The sequence below is a fragment of the Geotrypetes seraphini genome, chromosome 3, assembly GCF_902459505.1.
Source record: "Geotrypetes seraphini chromosome 3, aGeoSer1.1, whole genome shotgun sequence".
Lineage (NCBI taxonomy): Eukaryota > Metazoa > Chordata > Amphibia > Gymnophiona > Dermophiidae > Geotrypetes > Geotrypetes seraphini.
In genome coordinates, this window is record NC_047086.1 from 69,068,576 (window position 1) to 69,091,189 (window position 22,614).

At 44.3% G+C, this 22,614-nt stretch overlaps 1 protein-coding gene across 3 annotated transcripts in view; it reads right to left on the reverse strand.

Annotated features, from left to right (window-relative positions):
* The window catches only part of FBXO9 (F-box protein 9), a 133,792-nt gene that overhangs the window by 9,198 nt on the left and 101,980 nt on the right, over positions 1–22,614 (reverse strand). For all 3 annotated transcript variants that reach the window (XM_033938290.1, XM_033938291.1, XM_033938292.1), the window contains exons 9-11: positions 8,435–8,525; positions 3,955–4,050; positions 313–406 (exon numbers count right to left, since the gene is read on the reverse strand). In XM_033938290.1, the coding sequence (XP_033794181.1) occupies positions 313–406; positions 3,955–4,050; positions 8,435–8,525 (281 nt within the window). The remainder of the gene's footprint in view (positions 1–312; positions 407–3,954; positions 4,051–8,434; positions 8,526–22,614) is intronic.

A 22,614-nucleotide genomic window follows, 5' to 3' on the forward strand; every position in this document is an offset into this window, starting at 1 on the left:
TTCCTTTTCAAGTGAATTTGCTCTCATGACAAGTCCAAAATAGGTCAGTTTCTGTCTGATAACCTTGTCTTCCAGTGACAACTCTTGGTTTATATGATCAAGAACATCTTTGTTAGTGATCCTAGCTGTAAAGTAGAGGAGAGTCAAAGAAAAAAAATCCAGAGTGGTTTCTTTCTGCAGATGGTTCATGGCCATTGAGAAATAACCTATATGTCTAGAATGACTCACCTACTAAAAAATAGACACACAAACACACAAATTTCTTTGTAATAACAAATGTATGAACATATACATTTTCATGATTACACATACCTCTTCTTTTCTCTTAGCAACTACAGCAAATACTTTGGTTTGATTGTCTGTTTCTAGGGACAGACGATAATGACCAAGCAGGATTGCATCAGATCTGGAAAGGTGAGAAAAAGAGTCAGAAATTCTGCAGCTCAACATCCACTAGACAGCATAGTAATGCGATAAATCATCTTTCAAACTCTGAACACAAGCTAAAGAAACTGGCCAAAGGACCTGAAAGTTACATTATTACACAAACTGCTCTCTCAGCCATTTGTAGGGCAATGTTTAAAACCTTTCTATTAGTAAGGGTGCTTTACCCATGGAAATGAGATACCATATATAATCGAATATAAACAGAGGTGACACCCCCCGCCCCCCTCAAAAAAAAAGGTTGCTGCAAATATAAACCGAGATTAGAAATTTGAGTGATCCTGGTGAGAAAGTCTACAAAGACAAGATATCCATGCATAAGTTTTAACAAAAATTGTTTAACTTTATATATTTTTATTAGCGCAAAACCATAAAACATTTTGTACAATAACAGCAGTTTAAACAATATCTGTATAGATAAACTTAGGAACAAGAGGTCACAGAATGAAGGAGAAGGGGAATAGGCACATGAGTATGGTAATCTCCCAAAAGGGTAATAGATGCATGAAACAGCCCTCCCAGTTGTAAAATTTATCCTCAATACTTTAAGAAGTCAATACGTAGTCAAAATCTTAGATGGCACTTATGTGATGTAAAAAGGATGTATTGGTACCGCAATAATTTAAAGATACCTAGATAAACTGGATTTTTAGAAATTGTTAGGTCTCGTTTTGGTTGCTGTGCCTTTAATTTTAAGTGGTTTAGTTTCTGGTGGAACTCTTTATGTCACATTTATAAAATAGAAAGGATAATAGCCATACAGCAGGGGAATTTTAGAAAATTTCAGAATATTTGGGAGCCAATAACAAAATATTGTAATGACTGAATATTATTTTTCCCCTTAAATATGCATGTCCAAGGTGGGGGGAGGGGTATTTTGGTCTCATTATTAAAGTAAGGTATATGGGAATGGGGATTATTATATGTTTTCTTAAATTTAAAGACTGTTATTGATTAGGGGGGAGGGGGATAAATTCTGATATGGATTTTAACAGAATATTAAGTGTTGTATCTGAGTTTAAAATGTTATAAATGCTGTTACACTTATTGTAAGTTTTTAAAAATGAATAAAGAATTTAAAAAAAGAATGTTTCATCCTGCTTGCCCTCAGAGAAATACCTTTATGGTCTACCCAATCTGCCCAACAAAGCAGCTAGAGTTGTACCTGCACCCTTCTACGCCCTATTTAAAGTGTGAAAGTCATTTCAGTTTTTTGCTCTGATTCTATCTTCTTTCTATATAGAGATCCTCTCTGTTTATCTCATGCATTTTTGAGTTCTGTCACTACTTTGGACTCCACTACCTCTGATGGGAGGGCATTCCATGCAGTCATTACCTTCTCCATAAAAAAGTAGCTCCTGAAGTTACTCCTAAGTTTACCAATCTGTAACATCAATTCATGTTCTACCGTTTCCCTGTCTCTGAAAAAGATTTGTTAACAACTGCATCATATATCCCTTGTCTCTCCTTTCCTCCATAGTCAGGTTTTCAAGTTTCTTCTTACACATCTTTTGATGCAGACCTCAAACCATTTTTGCTATCTTCCTCTGAACAGCACAAGTCTTGATATTGGGTCCATTGACATCAATATAATAGGTTTCTGAGTGGGAGTCAGTTTTTGATTATTTTGGTACATATCCAGGGGAGGGTAGGAGGGATGGGGGATTATTTCCATTTAAATTTTGTTTTTTGGGTATTTATATGTGAGGGTGGGTGGGATGATATCATTTTTTTTTTTAAATTCTTTATTCATTTTTAATCTTACATCAAGTGTACAATAAAAGTGATACATAGATTTACAAACAACACTTGATAAATCTATCAAGATAATAACAAATGTATATGTATCTAAACCCTTCTCCCCCCTCCCTTTCCATACTATTTTCTTAATTGAATCAATCTTTTTCATATTTTCTTTTTACCTTTTTCTTCATTTATACAATCCCTCCCCTTTCCCCTCCATTCATAAGTTATGTTAAGAAAATGGTGTTTATTCATTACAAAACAATGTCAATGGCTCCCATATTTTATTAAACCTTTTATAATTTCCATTTTGTATTGCTATTGAACGTTCCATTTTGTATAGATGACAAAGTGAATTCCACCAGAAATTAAAGTTAAGTCTGCTGTGATCTTTCCAATTGTTAGTAATATGTTGCATGGCAACTCCTGTCATAATCAATAAAAGTTTGTTGTTACTTGCTGATATCTGACTCTTTTTTCTCATAGACATGCCAAATATCACAGTATCATAAGTTAATGCTACAGGATTTTCTAATAAAGAATTTATTTGATCCCAGATCAAATTCCAAAAGGCTAATATATAGGGACAAAAAAATAAAAGATGATCCAAAGTCCCTACATCAAGCTTACAATGCCAGCATCTATTAGACAATGAACTATTTAATTTTTGTAATCTAACAGGGGTCCAAAATGCTCTATGCAAAAGAAAAAACCAAGTTTGTCTCATAGATGCTGACAGTGTACATTTTATCATTAATTAGAATAGGGTAAGGTTTTTGTGATGATCTATATTTTTATGCTTTATTGAATTATCACTGGGAGGATGGGTGAAATTGGTTGTTTATAAATATATGCCAGTTGAATGTGCTTTTAATTGTATTATCATGTTACATTTATTGTATTGCATTTTTGAAGTTTTGAAAATTAATAAAGATTTATAATCTGAACAGCACAAGTCTTTTTTTTTTTTTAGTTCAAATATTTTTTATTAAAGTTTATGAGGAAAGTAACAGAAGAAAACAGAAAAGATACACTTTTAACAGTATGTTCATGATGTCTTTAGCAACATACAACTTCCAAAACTGATCAAAATTTTAAACTTAAAAGCAAGAAATTAGGATTCATTTATTCTCCTCTGTATGCCTCTTACACCTCCTTATCTCATAGGTCCATAATTAAGTTGGTACAACTTTGAAGGTTCCATTGTGAGGCTTACTTCCAGATATTTTATATTATTGGAAAGGAAAGTGTCCTTGTAACCTAATTTCTTGCCTGGGTCTAGCCAGACTTTTATGATTTCCAACTTAGTTATATTAATTGTGAACCCCAAGAACCTCTCAAATTCTCTAATCTCCCACATTACCAGCAGTATGGTTAAGTATGGGCAGTTATTTGTAAATAAAAAGTCATCTGCAAAAAGGGTGGATTGATAATCCTCTTCCCCCCCAAAAATACCTTTCTATTCTCCAAATATCCACATTCATCTGGATTCCTGCTGCAAAGGGTTCTACAGACAAAGCAAATATAAGGAGGGATAGGGAACATCTCAAAAGAAATCAGAATAACTCACATTAACTTTTACACAAACTTTCAGCCTTCTGTGATCCAGAAAACAATCCTTTAATTTTTGATTTGCCCTCGTATATATTTATTACATTCTCTCTAAAGATCAGAAACCATTCATTCTAACATATATGCAGTAATAGGTAGGACAAAAGCTTTTTCATAATATGGGCAAGGTATGTAATCTTTAGAAAAATATATTACCTTGTATTCTTAGTCCGTAATCGAGAGACAATAGATTGAGGATCTTCTGGTGTAGTTAACATCATTACTTGACCTTCTGGGAAGAACCTCATATACCTGCAAAGAGAAGACCCAATGTCTCTATAAAATATACATGAAAGCTTAGATATGTGAGGCATCACAATTTGAAAGGATGTTGACATAGTGTTTCAGAAAACTAGATAAAGAAGCTTACCTAAATTAAGTATAAAAACTGTAAATTCTTTCATGTTTTCTGAAGTCCATGAAGCAACAGTTGTTCAATGAACCCCAACTACTAACCTTTAGTAAAATGGTGAACTACTGCACCATTTTCTAATATGAAGTTTCCCATGTGAATAATTTCTATAAGCCCTTTTCCCCAAAAAAATGATACCAACTGTTCCCAAATGCTCCTTTGCCCTGCATCTGAGGGGCAAAATGAACACCTTGGGCCAACACTGTACCATTTTGCAAAATGGTGCCAGTGGGACAGAAGCAAATAGGAACCATTTCTGATACCACAAGACTACCACAAATTTAATAGTAAGTCTGGTGAGGGTTGAAGAACGGAATGAGGCTGGAAAGCTGTTATAAAACTTAACTGGGATTTAAATAAATAATAAAAGTATGGCCCAGTTTAAGTTACAGAAATGAACCATAGACCACCTCTGTTTCCGATAAGGAAGCCTTGGGTGGGAGTAGAAAGGTTTTGAAGGAGCCTTTTAGCAAGGTTTTCCAGAAGCATTTAAGCCTATCAATGGTAAATAAATAAATGTTCTTGAAAAAGGCAGGATCACAATGCTGCACTTATTTTCTGTTTTATGAAAGGACACATATTATTTTTAATGAAAAACTATGTACAGAAAAAAGGAAGAACAGGCCTCTATAGGGAATTTTTCCTTACTCATGCAATTTTGTTTTCATTATTGCAGCAAAACTCCACAGTTAAAGTTACAGACAGGGATTGCTAGATCTTGAATGGATCATTTCTCTAGGCCACCATATCTTAAGGCTATTAAACACAAGAATCAAGATCCATTTCTTTTGGATTCGGTTCTGTTTCCTAATATTAAATTGCTACTGAGGTCGGCTGCCTCCGAGGAAAGAGGAAGTTGCATTATCGGAGATGGACCGGCCTAGCAAAGGCCCTGAGGCTGCCTGATGGAATCACTAAACTAATGCTAGTGGCAGCTATGTGGGGAAGTTAAAAGCACACAGTGAGCTGCTGCTAGGGGGAGGAGAGGTACTGCTGGACATGGGGAAGGGAGAGAAGGTGCTGCTGGACCTGGAAGGAGAAGGGAAGGGAGAGGTACTGCACACTGCCTGCTGCTAACTCAGAGGGAGGGAAGGAAAAATATTGCAGGAGGGATGCGAGTGGTAAGAGAGGGGGAAATGGAGTGGAAGGTGAGATGGCGCATGGGGAGAGAGCATATTAGTTGTGAGTGGGGTTAGGGGGAGGGAAGGAATGAAGGAAAATGTTGCAGGAGGGGTGAGTGATGAAAGAGGGAGAAATGGACATGGGGTGAAGGGGAGGGAGAAATGGTGCATGGGAAGAGAGCATGTTAATTGTGAGAGGGCTTGGGGAGGAAAGAAGGAAGGAAAATTGTTGCAGGAGGGATGAGAGTGGTGAGAGAAGAAGAATGGACAAGGGGTGGACGGGAGGTATAAATGGTACATGGGGAGAGAACATGTTAGTTGTGAGTGGGGTTGATGAGAGACAGACTGGGGGTGGATGGGAAGGACGGATGTCACACTTGAGGGAAGGGGCAAGGAGAGAGAGAGAAAACGTGGAGGCACAAAGTGTTGAACTCATAGAAATAAAGAGGAAGAGACTTTAGATGGGGAGGGCAAGAAAAGAGGGAAGGAGAAATGTCACACTCAGGGGAAAGCGTGAGGGCAAAGGGAGAGGGAAGCAAAACCAAAGCAGAAAAGCGCACGAGGGAAGCAGAGGCAGGAGACTACAGGGGGAATCGCCAGAGTTAGCTCCGCCCACCCCCGATGTTGACCACTAAAGCTCCCCCTTAAAAGGGGAGGGGCCAATGGCGCTGAGCCGTTCGGCGCGTGTTGAAGGCGAGCATTAAAGGCGCTCGCCTTAGTGAGAGCGCCTTTGCAAACAGCCTTGAGAAGGGACGAGCCACCGCTAAAGGAGAGCAGAAGGAGACCACAGCAGGCACAGAGGACACACAACCATGCAGACACAGAGGACACGCAATCAGGCAGACACAGAGGACAGCCACTGCAGACACAGAAGACATCCACAGCAGATGATAAGCGGGCAGCGATGGAAGCAGCAGACAGGAGCAAGATGTTGAGCTACCCAGTTCTCTGCACTGCCTCTGGGAGGCAGTCTTACGTATGCGCTCGATGCGAAGAACTGGAGAGCCTGAAGAAACAAGTCAGACTCCTGGAGGGCAGAATACTAGAACTGGAGGCAATTCAAGCAATGGAGGAGGAAGACAGAGATGCAAAGAACATCAAGACAGAGGACACCATCGAGGAAGAAGTCCAAGAGCTGGAGAAGTTCATAGAGGAGGCATACAGGGAGGCTGTGGAAAATCTCCAGCAACAGTGGAACTGGCGAGATACACCTAAAGAGAGTATGGACCCGACAGATAACCACCAGTAAGAAATGGGTGACACAGCAGCGAGATCTGGAAACAGTGGAGGGAACCCACAAGAAGACGAGTCTGGTGCAAGCCAACGCCAGGATGAGAGAAAATAGATGGGAACAAAGGACACAGATCTACGGCTGGAGAGATGGACATACACCGGGGACATGGACCTGTGGCTGGAGAATCAAGAGAAGATAGAGAGGACAGCAATCGTCATGGGGGACTCCATCATCAGACAAGTTGACAGCCACATAGCGGAAGGAAGACTGGATTGGCTGGTGACCTGTCTACCGGGAGCCAAGGTAGAAGACATAGTGAGCTGCATCGACAGGATCATCGACAGTGTGGAAGAAGAAGATACGGTGGTGGTGATCCATGTGGGGACAAACAATGTGAGCAGCAGGAACTACAACAGGGAATTACTGCAGGACCAGTTCCGGATGCTAGGAAGGAAGCTGAAGACCAGAACACAAAGGATAGCCATCTCGGAGATTCTGCCAGTACCCAGGGCTGACGAGAAGAGGCAGATGGAGCTGCAAGCAGTCAACGCGTGGATGCGGCGCTATTGTGAGGAAGAAGGATTCCACTTTGTGCGCAACTGGACAATGTTCTGGGGGAAGAGCAAGCTGTATAGAAGGATGGACTCCACCTCAGCAGAGACGGAATGAGGCTGCTTGCAAGCAACATCAAGAGAGAAGTTGAGAAATTTTTAAACTAGGAAGAAGGGGAAAGCCGACACTCGACTGAGAGAGAGAGTCGTTGGTTTGGGAACTGGTATACCCGGAGGATACCGTGCAGGATGATAGAGGGGAAGACTCACCAGAGGATACCATGCAGGAAGGTAGAGGGGAAGACTAACCAGAGGATACCATGCAGAAAGATATAGGGGAAGACCCACCGGATCACAAGCATGACAGATTGAATGGGACACAAGAGGGAAGGAAATGCAAGAAAGGAACAGGTCGTAAACTCAAGTGTATGTACATGAACGCAAGGAGCCTAAGGAATAAGATGGGTGAATTAGAAGCTATGGCATAAAAAGATGTTGACATCATCAGCATCACGGAAATATGGTGGACTGCGGAAAACGTCTGGGACACTGTGCTACTGGGATACAAACTATACAGCAGAGACAGAGTGGCTCAAAAAGGTGGGGGAATTGAATCTACTGGAGAGAATACACAACAACTGACGGATAGGTTAGAGTCTCTATGGGTCAAAATTCCAGGAACAAATGAACTGAAAACGAAGATTGGCATCTACTACCGACCCCCAGGGCAGTCCGAAGAAATTGATGGAGAAATGACCGACGAGATTAAATGCAACTTCAAGGGAGGCAACGCAGTTATCATGGGTAACTTCAACTATCTGGGGATAGACTGGAACCAAGGCTAATCGCTTTCTGGCTGGCCCGGAACTTCCTCTCCGACAGCAGAATTGACGTCGGGGAGAGGAAGGCTGATCGGCCCAGTAGATTGTGAAGGCAACGCGAGTCTATCATGGAGCCCAGGATATACATTATTAGTTTATGTACAGTGGTTTTTGAAAACAGTATAAGAAATAAAAAATCTTGTATTTTCAAACGACCTGCTGGGAGAGACAAATTTAAAGGAAAGAACTACCAGTAAAAGCAAACTCCTAATCAGATTTCAACTTTTAACTACATATTACTCTACAAATGGTAGTCAGTCACAAAATGAATTAATAACAGAAATCCTAAAAAGAGTTTCATCAACTTCATTAGCCAGACAAGTCTGCTGAAGGACTAAGTGAAAGGTGTCAATGGTTGCTCAAATCAGAGCATATTTTGGATCCGTGTACAAGGCTAGATAATACATTTTCACTCACTAAAGTTACTATAGTTCTACCTGTAATATTCCACCTGGTGCCAAGCTCTATAGAAGCCATCTAGTGACTGTTCTCCTTGACGTATATAGATTGTCTTGCTTATATAAACACCTACAAAACAAGAAGAAAATAAAGAAAAGTCTTCAAAACTGCAAGTGCTTTATTTAAAATCACTTACATATTTCTATTAAAAACTTTATGTACATAAAACAGTCTTGATTTGCACAAATGATCTCCTGATCCCAAAAATCTGGGGTCCTTGTGGCAGGGTTCCTCTTTTCTGTGTCCAATTAAAGGCACCTTTGAGGCCATCATATAGGAAGGGTAACTGAAGACCTTAGCTTCCCGTTCACTATTATAAAATTTTGTGCAGTAGTTTGTTGTTCAAGCTGTCTCTCCCCCCACCCTTTTGTTTTGGGGTTCTAGGGAGATTTGTTCTCCTGCATTATCTAATGCTGAACATGGGGAACAATACATACACAGAGATAGAAAATGGATGGTGAGCATGGAGCAAGAAGAAATGTCAAATGGTCAGGAGACCCTGGCAAGTAAGTTAAGAGAAGACAGAAGAAAACAGAAACCAGAGACTGAGAACAATATGATTTGAAGAATAAAATGATGAGACAAAAAGTAGAAAAAATCATTTTCTATTTTGTGATGAGAACATATCAGATTTGAAATCTGGATCCTGCTAGAGCTGGTGTTGGACATAACTGGGGACCACAAAACCCCACTACCAGACTGTGCCTTCTTCAGCTTCCAGGAGACTTAGGGCTCTCTTTGGCCAGGGGGAAGTTGCTCTATTGCACTCCCCTAACACTATTCCTGCCGTATGATCTTTTTTTTTTTTTTTGCACAATATAGGAGAAAATGGATCTATTTCTTTGGTGTTTACTACATGCATGGTGTGGCTTCATGGGATTTTGGTTTAATTTACTGCATGTTTAATAATTTCTGGTCAGCTATTATGGATCTGGCATTTGTGTTCTGTATATGTGACCAAGGAATTCTGTTAGCATAATTTTTCAATGTAGAATTCTGTAGTAATTTGGTTTGTTCAGTTTTCTCAATAGTGGAGGGAATATTTGTGAGAGGGGAGGGGAGACAGGGGTTCTGTTGATTCTTGTTCTATATTATTTGTGATTTATAAAATGACAGTTGTACAGAATATTGTTTCTTTTTATACTTTAATAAAATGATTTCAATATAAAATCATAGCTATTTTTAGGTTTGTGTGGATGGGATCAGTCAGATCTTGCAGGGATGGGGTGGTGACGGGGTACTGATGGAGCTCACAGGGACAGAGTGGGGACAGAGTTTGTGGGGACAGTGCAGTGATGTGGACAAATCTTTTCCTCACGGCATTCTCTAGATCAGGGGTGTTAAACTCAATCAAATAAGGGGCCGAGATCTAAAACATAGGCTAAGTTACGGGCCAAATTTTTTAATTAAAATACTTAGGAGTCCTTTTATTAAGGTACGCTAACCGATTTAGCATGTGCTAAATGCACACCTTAATAAAAGGACTCCTTAATAGAAGTGTAGGGTTACAACCTCTCCAACCCCACGCCAGCTCTGCGATGTAAACAAAATAAATAAAAAAGACTTTTCCTCTCTCTTTTAGGTCCTACTTCACACTTGCTGTCTTAACACCAGCTCTGGCAGGATACACATTTCAAATCTGACATATTTTAATCACAAAACAGCAAATAAAATTATTTTTTTCTACCTTTTGTTGTCTGTCTGTTAACTTGCTCACCAGGGTCTCCTGCCCAATTGATGTTTTCTTCTTTCTCCATGCTCACCATCCATCTTCCATCTCTGTAACTTCCCTTCTACTGCCATATCCAGCATTTCTTTCCCATTGCCTCTCTTTCTCTCCCTGCTTGTACCCTGGGCCAAACCTCTCTATTCGCCTCCATGCAGCATCTCTTCCTTCCTCCCCTCCATTATCATGTGCAGCATTTATTTTTCCCCATGCATCTCTCCCTGTCTTCCACCCTATGTCCAACATTTCTCTCTCTTCTCCGTGCATGTTTCTCTCCCCTCCACCAAATGCAAGATTTCTCTCTCACTCCTTACTACTTCTTTGTTGCATCTCTCCATCTTCTCCATCCCATGTTCAACAATTCTTTCTTTTTCTTCTCTCCCCCAATGTGCAGTAGCTTTCCATCTCTCCTATCCCCCTGTACAAGTTTTCCATCCCTTTCTCCCATCCCCCTGTGCAGCAGCTTTCCATCTATCCATCCCTCCCATCCCCCTGTGTAGTAGCTTTCCATCCCTCCTATCCCCTGTGCAGCACTTCCTGATTGATGATTTTCCCCCAATTAGACATCAACTTTCAGGCCTCCTACAACAGCAGCAGCATGAACAGCCTGACCACCAGTGTTCCCTCTTCCCGCGTCATCAGTAACACGGCAGAGGAAAGTCCTCAGCGGGGCAGGCCAGGAGAAACCTGTTCAGAGTGACGCCGGAGGTACTGACGAACAGCCCCTGCCGGTATTGGAATCTAAGGACGCGGTGAGAGCTGTCAAATGAGTCACATGCTAACTGCGTCTCCGGAGGTACAGCTGCAGGGGGTGCTCTTCCTGAGCACGAAGCTTCCATTTCCCCATCCCCTTCGCCCTCTTGCGCGCTTCTCCTCACTGTCTCATGGCTGGTCCTTTCCTGTTTCTGACCCAGTAGCTGGTGGTTGCTTCCCTCTGTCATCGCTGAGCAAAGAGAGCAAGCAGCAGGGTATGCTCTCATGGGCCAAATTAGGGTATTCACTCGCGGGCCAAATTTAGTTAAACTGCGGGTCAAATTTGGCTCGCGGGTCATTTGACACCCCTGCTCTAGATTGAACACTGAGAATTTAGCCTGCACTAACAGTGTGGGGGCAGATTACAGATAGTCTCCCTGGATTGAAGAACACGATATTCGCAGACAGTATTCTTTGTTAAGGCTGGACAAAAACCAAGAAGTCCATCTCAGGCAAATCTGTATCTCCCAGGGTGGGCTTCTGGAATAGTGTGGGTTTACAAGAAAGATTACTACCGAGGTTCCTTCTTGTACAACCCCACTCTATTCCTGAACACTCGGGACATAACAAAGCAGTCCTTCAAAGTTAGGGAGGGACTGATGAGCTTGCTACCAGAATCAAAGACTCAAATATGGAATCCTTTCTTGGCCATAACATCTATTCTATAAAACTCTGTGAAGGTATGCAAAGATGACCAGGTGGTGGCCCTACAAATCTCTTCTGGGGAAACTGCTGAAAAGTTTGCCGATGAGAAAGTAACACCTCATGTGGAGTGGGCCTTCACTGAAACAGGAGGCCGCTTTCTGGCTAAGACATAGGCCGAAGAAATGGCCATCCAAATCCATCTGGAAATGGTGGTATACAATGCTGGTCTGCCCTTACGGACTGCTCCAACCAGCATGAACAGGTGATCTGACAAATGAAATTCATTTGTGACTGCCAAGTATCTCAGCAAAAGCCTTCACACATCCAAAGATTTTAACATTCTGTCGTGTTTACTCAAATCCGAGGGCATGCAGGCTGGTAACCGCACCTCCTGACTGATGTGGAAGGCATGATAGAGGGAACAGTGTCCAGAGTTACATGAGTCCCTAATCCAAAGAAAGGGATCTCTACAGGATAAAGCCTGAAGTTTGGACACTCTTCAGGCGGAGGTAACGGCCACCAAAAATACAGTCTTGACGGAGAGATTCATCACAGAAGTTTGGTTCAGTGGCTCGTAGGGCGGCCTCGTAAGTGCCCTGAGCACCAGGTTAAGATTCCAAGTTGGAAACAGCTAATGCAGCGGAGGGAGGAGCTATAGCGCACCCTTTAAAAACCTAACCACATCCAATCCTAAATTTGCTGGTTTTTGACTTAGGTCCTGTGTAACTCAAAGTGGTGGGTTTCTTTGACGGCTTTTTTTCTCTTTATTTCCCTGGCATATTTCAGTTTCCTATGGATTTTTAACCTTGGTTCTCCTTGCTAGTGTAGACTATAATTTGAAATTTCTTTATTTCCCTGGCATATTTCAGTTTCCTATGGATTTTTAACCTTGGTTCTCCTTGCTAGTGTAGACTATAATTTGAAATTTGTTTTTCTCAGCCTACGTGTCCAACATTGCTGCCTGGATGTTTCACCGCCATTTAAACTGAACATGGCCAAAACTAAGCTTCTTATCTCTCCTCCTAAACCCACCACTTCCCTTCCCCCATTCTCTATTCTTGGAATAACACTCTCATCCTCCTTGTTCCGTCAGTTTACAACCTTGAGGTCCTCTATGACTCCTCTCTCTTTTTCTTTTCACAAATCCAACAGATAGATAAAGCATGTTGTTTCTTTTCCTGCAATATCACTAAAATCTGACCATTCCTTTCTGAGCACACTACAGTAACCCTTATCCATACACTTATCATCTCATGCCTAAATTATTGCAACTTGCTTCTCACAGCTCATCTACTAAACCATCCCCTCCTTTCAATCCATTTAAAATTCTGCTGCACAACTTATATTCTGCCAGTGTCACTACACTCACACTAGCTCTCTTCTCAAGTCACTTCATTGGCTCCCTATCCATTTCCACATACAGTTCAAACTCCTCTTATTGACTTACAAAGTACATTCACTCTGCAGCTCCTTAGTATCTCTCCTCTCTTATCTCTCCCTATACTCCTCTCCAGGAAATCCGTTCATTGGGTAAGTCTCTCTTACCTGTACCCTTCTCTCCTCTTCTGTCAACTCTAGACTCCATCCCTGCTATCTTGCTGTACTGTATATGTTTGGAACAGAATTCCTGAATCAGTATGTCAAGCTTCATCTCTGGCTATATTCAAATCTAGGCTAAAAGTGCGCTTTTTGGGGGCTGCTTTTAACTTCTGTTCACTTGTAAGTATGCATGTCTGTTTTAACTATTCTCACCATTAGCAATTCCCTAACTCTTATTTGTTCTGTTTGTCTATTTTGATTATATTGTACTAGTCTTTAAGCCCGTTACATTAACGGGTGCTAGAATATATGTCTGTCTGTCTTTCTTTCTTTCTGTCTCTCTCTCTCCCTGACTCCCTTTTTCTGTCTGTCTTTCAGTCCCTCTCCCTGCCCCTGTGTCTTTCTTCCTTTCTGTCTGTCTCCCTCCCTCCTGCTGTCATTCTTTCTGTCTGTCTGTCATTCTTTCCCTCCATTTCCCTGTGCAGTAGTATTTCCACCCCACTTCCCTGCAACAGCATTTCCCTCCCCCCCCCGACTTCCCTGTGCAGCAGCAGCAATATTTGTCTTCCCCTCCAGGTCCCTGTGCAGCAGTTGCAGCATTTCCCACACCCCTTCCCTTCTCCTACCGCGATCTTGCCTACTCCGTTCGGCCCCTCCCTCACGTTCTGCACTGCTGCGATCTGGCTGTTCCGTTCGGCTCCTCGCGGCTTGGGTCCTCTTCTTTGTCGGCCCCCCCCTTCCCTTCCCTTCCCACGGTCTTGAGCTTCGGTCTGGTCTGGCCTGCTCGCCTTGTCGTATTTTTTTTTTTAGTTGAAAGACGCGGCGGTGGCTCCTCTTATGATCCCCACCTGCGTCGGAAGTCCGATGCAGGCGGGGATCGTGAGAGGAGCCACCGCTGCGTCTTTCAACTAAAAAATGCAATACGGCAGGGAGCAGGCCAGACCGAAAAACAGAACCGTAAGCCGCGCATGTGCACTTCCTATGGGTAGCTACAGCTCACGGAAAAGCGGCGCACGCATAGGAAGTGCGCATGCGCGGCTTACCGTTTTATTATATTAGATGCTCTGTCGAGCAGGATCATCTCTTACATGTTTAATGTACAATGCTGCATAAGTCTAGCAGTTGTGGCAGGGAAGCCCCCGTTATATCCACAAACCCTGCTGCTAACTATAGTTCAGCCAAACCAGTGCCTATGACTAGAGAGAGAAATAGGGTGGTAAAGTCTAGCAGACAGGTTTCTGGTCCTTCAGAAGGACAACTGATAGAGATCAGTGCAGCAGCAAAGCCATGCTCCACAAAGGGACACTATTATTCATTCCCCAAGGTTACTAGTAAAGCTGTCTATAATTCCCCAGCAGTAGAAAAGAGTATGCAAAGGATTAATAAAAGGGGAGGTGCCAATAGAGCTCTGCTGCACCTGCAGAAGCCCCGGGAAAATAAATCCCTTCCAGCTGAGTGGGGGAGGGGGGGACCAGTTTTCTCAGACACAGAGGCAGAGAAACAGCACAAGCTGGGTGGAATAGGCTGGAGAACCCCAGGTACCAACTCCTACTCCTTGCAGGAGTGTTGTACAGGAGGAAGCCAGACAAAGGAGATACTAGATTCCTGGAGAGGAAAGGGTTGGCAGAGAAATAATAGAAAAGCTGGCAGGAGTAAAATGATTCACCCACAGGTAGGAGATGGGGGTTGGAAAATGTTGAAGAGTATCCCATGGAAATAGAGGAGCCAGTGTATGAAGTGAGTGAGGAAGAATCTGGTATGGACTGTGATTCTGAACCAGAACAAATAATATCAGATGAAGAGATGCTTGAATGATCCAGTAAAAGTTAGAAATGTATATGGAATGATCCTGTCAATAAGGGAAAGGGGTTTTATCCCTTAAGGAAAAGGTTTGAATGAAAAGTATATCAAGCTTTGGGGCAGGGGAATGTCTGTTTGTGAAACCCTAGCACAGCTAAAGCAGGAAGCTGTTTGGAAAAGCGGAGTCTTTTGAGGGTGTTTTAAAAGTTCCCAAGTTTGACCAAACTTGAGTAATAAACATCTGGGAACCATGGGAGGGAACAGGGTCATTTTGATCTTAAAGGTGGCTAGTGTTCCCCACATATCTGCCCCAGCTAAGGAGAGGCAGGGAAGTTATGTGCTACTCAATTAGAAAATAAAGACAACAGTTTGTTTTGAGATGTGACTAGTGCTGTAGTGTGCCTAAGGAAGTACTGGGGAAACGTGCAGGCAGGAGCACTGCCTGGGACTGCCTAGGGGCAGGAAGCAGGGGACTCAGATCCCAATTAAAGAAGGATACATGGACTGATATGGTAGCAACAGCTCCATAAGCTGGAATTGTTTGTAGAGTTTTGCTGTTTTTATTTTGCTAAGCTGGAAAAGACTGAACTGTTTGAATAGTAAATAGTGCCTTGGATTTTCTGGTATTGTTGGCTATCAGATGATTGAAGAGACCTGTGTTAATAATGCTTTACTTTTTGTGCATGAGTCCATGTGAATAAATAAACCTTTTTTGTGTTTGGAAAATGATTATAGCTGAGAAGCTGTTTGCTACTTCCCTATTGTTACTCCATGGAGCTAGATTTTGTGCATATGGTGAGGGGACAGCCTTTGCCATGCTGGTGGGTTTGGACCCTGTCACACAGTGCTATAGAAATTAGAGAATGACACAGTGACTTGTTCCCGTGGCTAACCGTGGGTGACCGCAGTAAAACCACAGGAACGGGTAAGCACAGATTCTTACCATAACAGGTGTTATCCAGGGACAGCAGGCAGATATTTTCACGAATAGGTGATGTCACCGAAGGAGCCCTGGTATGGACCACTTTAAAAGTGCATCGCAACTTTAAAAACTTTAGAAAGTTTGCGATAGCCCGAACCGCGTATGCGCGAGTGCCTTCCCGCCCGACGTAGGGCACACAGTCCCTCAGTTAAGATAAGCCAGCTAAGAAGCCAACCTGGGGAGGAGGGTGGGATGTGAGAATATCTGCCTACTACCTGTTACGGTAAACCCAGGACAAGCACGCAGCATATTCTCATGAATGGGTGACCTCCAAGCTAACAGAAATGGGATAGTGGGAGTGCTGGCCTAAGAAAATAAATGTTGTAATACAGATTGGACGAAGTGCCCATTCCGTCTGGAGAATAGACTCTAAACAGAAGTGAGAAGTGAATGTATGAACTGAGGACCAGGTGGCAGTTTTACAAATTTCCTCAATGGGAGTAGATCTGAGGAAAGCAACAGAAGCTACCATAGCTCTAATTTTGTGGGCTGTGACACGACTCTCCAGTGCCAGTCCAGTCTGAGCGTAGCAGAACGAGATGCAAGCAGCCAGCCAGTTGGATAACGTTCTCTTGGAAACAGGACGTCCCAATTTGTTTGGATCAAAGTAGATGAACAATTGGGGAGATGTTCGATGAGGCTTTGTCCGGTCAATGTAATAGGCCAAAGCCCGTTTACAGTCCAAAGTATGTAAAGCGGTTTCTCTAGCATGAGAATGAGGTTTAAGAAAAAACACTGGTAGAACAATGGATTGATTGAGATGAAATTCAGTGATAACTTTCATAAGAAACTTTGGATGTGTGCACAGAACCACTTTATCATGATGAAAAACAGTGAACGGTGGATCTGCCACCAATGCTTGCAACTCACTGACCCTCCTGGCAGAGGTGAGAGCAATAAGGAAGACAACTTTCCAGGTGAGAAACTTGAAATGAGCTGAGGCCATTGGTTCAAATGGTGGCTTCATCAAGCTGGAAAGAAGTACATTAAGGTCCAAGACGACAGATAGAGGTTTGAGAGGTGGTTTAACATTAAAAAGTCCTTTCATGAACCGAGAGACCAAAGGATGAGCAGTAAGAGGTTTTCCCTCGACTGGCATGTGAAAAGCACTAAGATGGACTCTAATAGATATAGATTTGAGACCAGAATCAGACAGATGAAGAAGATAGTCCAACACCAATTCCACTGCCAAGGATGTTGGATCATGATGATGAAGAAAACACCAGGATGAAAACTGAGTCCACTTTTGTTGGTAACATTATTGAATGGCTGGTTTCCTGGAGGCATCAATAATATGTCGAACAGGCTGAGAGAGACGTAACTGTGAAGAACTCAGCCCAAAAGAAACCAAGCTGCCAGGTGTAGAGATTGCAGGTTGGGATGCAGAAGTGATTCCTGATTCTGAGTGAGCAGAGTAGGAAATACTGGAAGAAGTATGGGTTCTCTGGAACTGAGTTGAAGTAGAAGGGAGAACCAATGTTGTCTGGGCCGCCTTGGAGCAATGAGAATCATGGTGGCTGCTTTGCTCTTGAGTTTGAACAGTTTTCAGCATGACAGGAAGAGGCGGGAATGCATATAGGAACATGCCTGTCCAATCCAGGAGAAAGGCATCTGTTTCCAGACAGAGAGGAGAGTAAAGTCTGGAACAAAACTGGGCAACTGGTGATTGTGAGGAGCTGCAAACAAGTCCACTTGTGGAGTGCCCCATTGAGCAAAGATGGACTGGAGAGTTGCAGAGCTGAGAGTCCATTCGAGAGGTTGAAGAATTCTGCCGAGGTTGTCTGATAGGGAATTCTTCTCACCTTGAATGTAGACAGACTTCAAGAACAGATTGCGAGCTGTCGCCCAAGTCCAGATTTTCAGGGCCTCCTGACACAACAGGAGGGAGTCCGTTCCTCCTTGCTTGTTTATGTAGTACATCATTACTTGATTGTCCGTGCGAAGGAAGAGGACTTGGGGGCAGAGAAGATGATGAAAGGCCTTGAGGGCATAAAACATTGCTTTGAGTGTCAGGAAATTGATGTGAAATTTCCGCTCCCTAGCGGTCCAGAGACCCTGAGTCTGAAGATCTTCCATATGAGCCTCCCCCCCCCCCCCCCGGCTAAGGGGAAGCGTCTGTCGTAATGACCTTGTGATGAGGGGGCAAATGGAAAAGGAGACCTCTGGAGAGATTGGAAAAGGTCATCTACCAACGAAGCAACTGCAGAAGAGATGGTGTTACAGATATATGTTGCGAGAGACGATCTGTCGCTTGAGATCATTGAGAGGCAAGGGTTCACTGAGGAGTGCGAAGATGAAGCCTTGCCAGAGGTGTGATATGAACAGTGGAAGCCATGTGACCCAAGAGAACCATCATATGTCTGGCAGAGATTGACTGCAGAGGAAGCAATTGCTGACAAAGACGGATAAGAGCCTGAAGGCGATCCTGAGGAAGAAACGCTCTCATGAGAGTGGTGTCTAATATAGCCTCAATGAACTGCAGATGTTGAGTTGGAATGATATTTGACTTGGGGAAGTTGATCTCGAATCCCAGAATTTGTAGAAAAGAAATTGTCTGAGATGTTGCCAGAACCACTTCTTGAGAAGATAAAGACTTGATCAACCAGTCGCCCAGGTAAGGAAAGACTTGAAGGCCATGTGATCGGAGAGATGTGGCCACTACAATCCTGGGTTGAGACTGAGCTGGGGTCATAGGCTTTGCAGCAAACTGTTTCTGATAGTAGGGTTGTCTGAAAGGATGAGAAGGTGGAGGCTTCTTTTTGGGCTTTACCAGAGTATTCCACCTGGTCTCATGGGCCGATAACGTCTGGGTAGTGGTATCCAAAGATGCCCCCAAACAAAGGCATTAGCTAACCTATCCTGATGGTTGACATCAAGCTCCAACACTCTAAGCCAGGCAAGGCGCCGCATAGCCACTGACATAGCCGCAGCACATGATGTGAGCTCAAAGGTATCATAAATAGAACGGATCATGTACTTACGAAGTTGGAATAAGTCAGAGATGAATTGCTGAAAAGCAGGCAATTTACGGTCAGGTAAATATTTTTGAAAGGTGGCAACTTGGTTGATTAAGTGCTTTAGGTAAAAGGAAAAATGAAAAGCGTAGTTACATAGAAACATAGAATAAAAGCGGCAGAAAAAGGTTATAGCCCATCAAGTCTGCCCATTCCAAGTACCCCCCCCCTGAATTTACTCCCTTGTCATGTAGGGGAAGTTTGAGAAACTTCTTGGGCAGCTAGTCATAATCCAAGGCATCTAAAAACTCCTTAGATTTCTTGGAATCAGCTTCTAGGGGAATAGAGAGAATCTTAGACAAAGAAAGGAAGTTGCGTCATAAGGAGGAGCCTGGCAGAGGGAAGGCCAGGAGCATCATTGAGCAAGCCTGTGATCGATGGCTCGTTCTGCAAGGTTTGTGCCAATGGCAGGGAGGGAGGGCAGCCGTCTGGATCTATGAACTAGTGCTGCCTGATTCACCTCCTGGTCTTACTTTAAAAACTAATTACGGCCTATGAAGGATCGCTGGTGCACTTTCCCTCTGCTACAGTCCTGCCCCTCCTCTGATCAAATATCCTGTTTTGGTCTGGGGTGGACTGCGGCAGAGGGAAAGTGCACCAGTGATCCTCCACAGGCCATAATTCGTTTTTAAAGGGAGACCAGGGGACGCCAGATGATGGTGGAGAGAAGGGGGAAGCATGCCTTCCGCGGCTGGAAGCTTTCCCTCTGCTACTGCTTCTTGGTCTCACTTAGGCGTGAAGCAGTAGCAGAGGAAAAGCTTCACTCCCACTGCCAGTGGCCCAAAGAGCGCAAAAGAACTGTCTAATCAGATCCCATGGAGGAGAGGAACACGGGGGGGGGGGGTTGCTGGAGGACCAAGATGGGGGGGGTCATTAGAGAAATGCTAGACTGCGGGGATGGAGACACAAAAGGAAAGATGCCAGACCTCTGGGGGAGGGAAGGATAGGGGAGGACAGAGATGGAAGATGGATGGTGAGCACCGAGAAAGAAGAAAACGTCAAATGGGCAGGAGACCCTGACAAGTGAGAAACCAGAGCCTGGGACCAACATGATTTGAATAATGACCAGAAAATAAAAGGTAGAACAATAATTTTATATTCTGTTTTGTGATTAGAATATATAAGAACTGAAATCTTTAACCAGCCGGTGCTGGTATTAGACATTGTACTCCTTGGCCTAACACCATTCTTGGCACATGTGATCTTTATATTTTGCACAGTATAGGAGGACATTATTCTTTTTATTTCTTTGGTGTTGTACTATATGGAAGATGTGGCTTCTTGGGATTTTGGTTTAATTTATGTTTATCATTTTTGGTCAGTTATTATGTATTTGATATTTGTGTTCTGTGTGTATGACAAAGGTATTCTATGTAGCATTCAGTTTTCCTGATAGTGGAGGGGATATTGTGAGGGGAGGTGGGTTTTATAGATATTTTTTCTGTATTTGTGATTTATAAAATGACAAGTTGTACAGCATATTGTTTCTTTTTATACTTTAATAAAATGATTTCAATATAAAATAGTTATTCACAGTGGCGTACCTAGGGGGGGGGCGGGGGGGGGCGGGCCGCCCCGGGTACCAGCCCTAAGGGGGTGTTCCCGGCCTTGCCGTTCAGTCCCCCGCCACCCCCGAAGGACCGCTCGCCCCCCTGGCCTCCCCGCACCACCTATGAACAGCCGCAGCAGGATCGCGAAGTCAGCGTCAGCATCCCTGCGCTGCTTCCTACGACGCGATCCCGCCCCTCCTCTGACGTCAGAGGAGGGGCGGGATCGCGTCGTAGGAAGCAGCGCAGGGATGCTGACGCTGACTTCGCGATCCTGCTGCGGTTGTTCATAGGTGGTGCGGGGAGGCCAGGGGGGCGAGCGGTCCTTCGGGGGTGGCGGGGGACTGAACGGCAAGGCCGGGAACACCCCCTTAGGGCTGGTACCCGACGCTGACTTCGCGATCCTGCTGCGGCTGTTCATAGGTGGTGCGGGGAGGCCAGGGGGGCGAGCGGTCCTTCGGGGTGGGTCGGGGCATCAGGCCTTCAGGGTGGGGCGGGCGGGCAGGCAAGCAGGCTTTCAAGGGGGAGGGGGTGACAGGCAGGCAGGCAGGCCTTCAAGGGGGGACAGGCCTTCGGGGGGGGGTGCAGACATTCAAGGGGTGCAGGCCTTCAAGGGGGGCAGGCAGGCCTTCAGGGGGGGGCAGACCTTCGGGGGGGGGGGGGGAGGCCTTTGGGGGGGTGCAGACCTTCAAGGGGGTGCAGGCCTTCAAGGGGGGAAAGGCAGGCAGGCCTTCAAGGGGGGGACAGGCCTACAAGGGGGGGGGACAGGCCTACAAGGGGGGGGGACAGGCCTACAAGGGGGGGGACAGGCCTTCAAGGGGGGGTGCAGGCCTTCAAGGGGGGGTGCAGGCCTTCAAGGGGGGTGCAGGCCTTCAAGGGGGAGACAGGCCTTCAAGGGGGGGAAAGGCAGGCAGGCAGGCCTTAAAGGGGGGACAGGCCTACAAGGGGGTGGGACAGGCCTTCAAGGGGGGGACAGGCCTTCGGGGGGGTGCAGACCTTCAAGGGAGTGCAGGCCTTCGGGGGGGGGGTGCAGTCCTTCAGGGGTGGGGTTTAGGCCTTCAGAGGGGGACAGACCTTCGGGTGGGAGGTAAAGTCCTTCGGGGGGTGAAGGTCTTCAGGGGTGGGGTGTAGCCCTTCGGAGGGGGGACAGACCTTCGGGGGAGGGGGGTCCTGGTGTAAAAGTACACAGAGGGAGAGAGGGAAGGGGGGGTTCAAAGATACATGCATATGCCAGACTTTGGGGGTTAGAAATAATGGGTCTAAAAACAGAGGAGTGGGAGAGAGATGGTGCATAATGGGATTTAGGGAGGGAAGGAACAGAAAGGGAGAGAACTTGGAAACAGGGGATGGTGTGGAGGGGGGATAGAGATACTGGATAGGAGGATAGTTGGGAACAGAAAGGGAGAGATGGTGGATCCTGGGGTGGTGGGGAGTTGAGAAAAGGTGAATCTGTGGATGGAGACAAAAAAAAGGAAAGATGCCAGATCTCCGGGAGAGGGAAGGGAAACGGAAGGGGAGAACAGAGATGGCAGACGGATGGTTAGCACGGAGAAAGGAGACCCTGGCAAGCAAGACAACAAGAGCCTGGGACCAACAAGATTTGAATATTGATCAGAGAACAAAAGGTAGAAAAAATAATTTTATTTTCTGTTTTGTGATTACAATATGTTAGATTTGAAAAGTGTACATGAGACAGCTTGAAATGGGAACTTTTCTATTTTTGTGAATGGCAAGGCTGAGTTCAGTTAAAATATATGCTTTATAAGAAAATATAATAATGTGTTTTATAAAGTTTATAAGCATTGCTGGCATACTCGGTGAGGTGTTCCTAGTGTTGGTGGTGGTGGTAGCATGTCAGTGTGTTGAGAGGAAGAGGTAGTCTGGGAAATTCTGCTGAGCAAACTCTGGGCCCATTTCCACCCCCAGTTAGTCCACTCCACACTGGTTCACACACTGAGTGGGTCTTTGGGTGTTATTTCTGGGTAGTTGTTTTAGAATCTCTTCCAGTGGTTTGTCAGTATCTCCTTCTGGTCCAAGGAAGGAAACTTTGTCAACCTTAGCATTGACCTTCAGAATATGTTTGTAACAGCGCTGCTTGTGTGGCATTAGGCTATGTAGTGATCGAAAGAAAAAAACAGACCTTTGCACATTT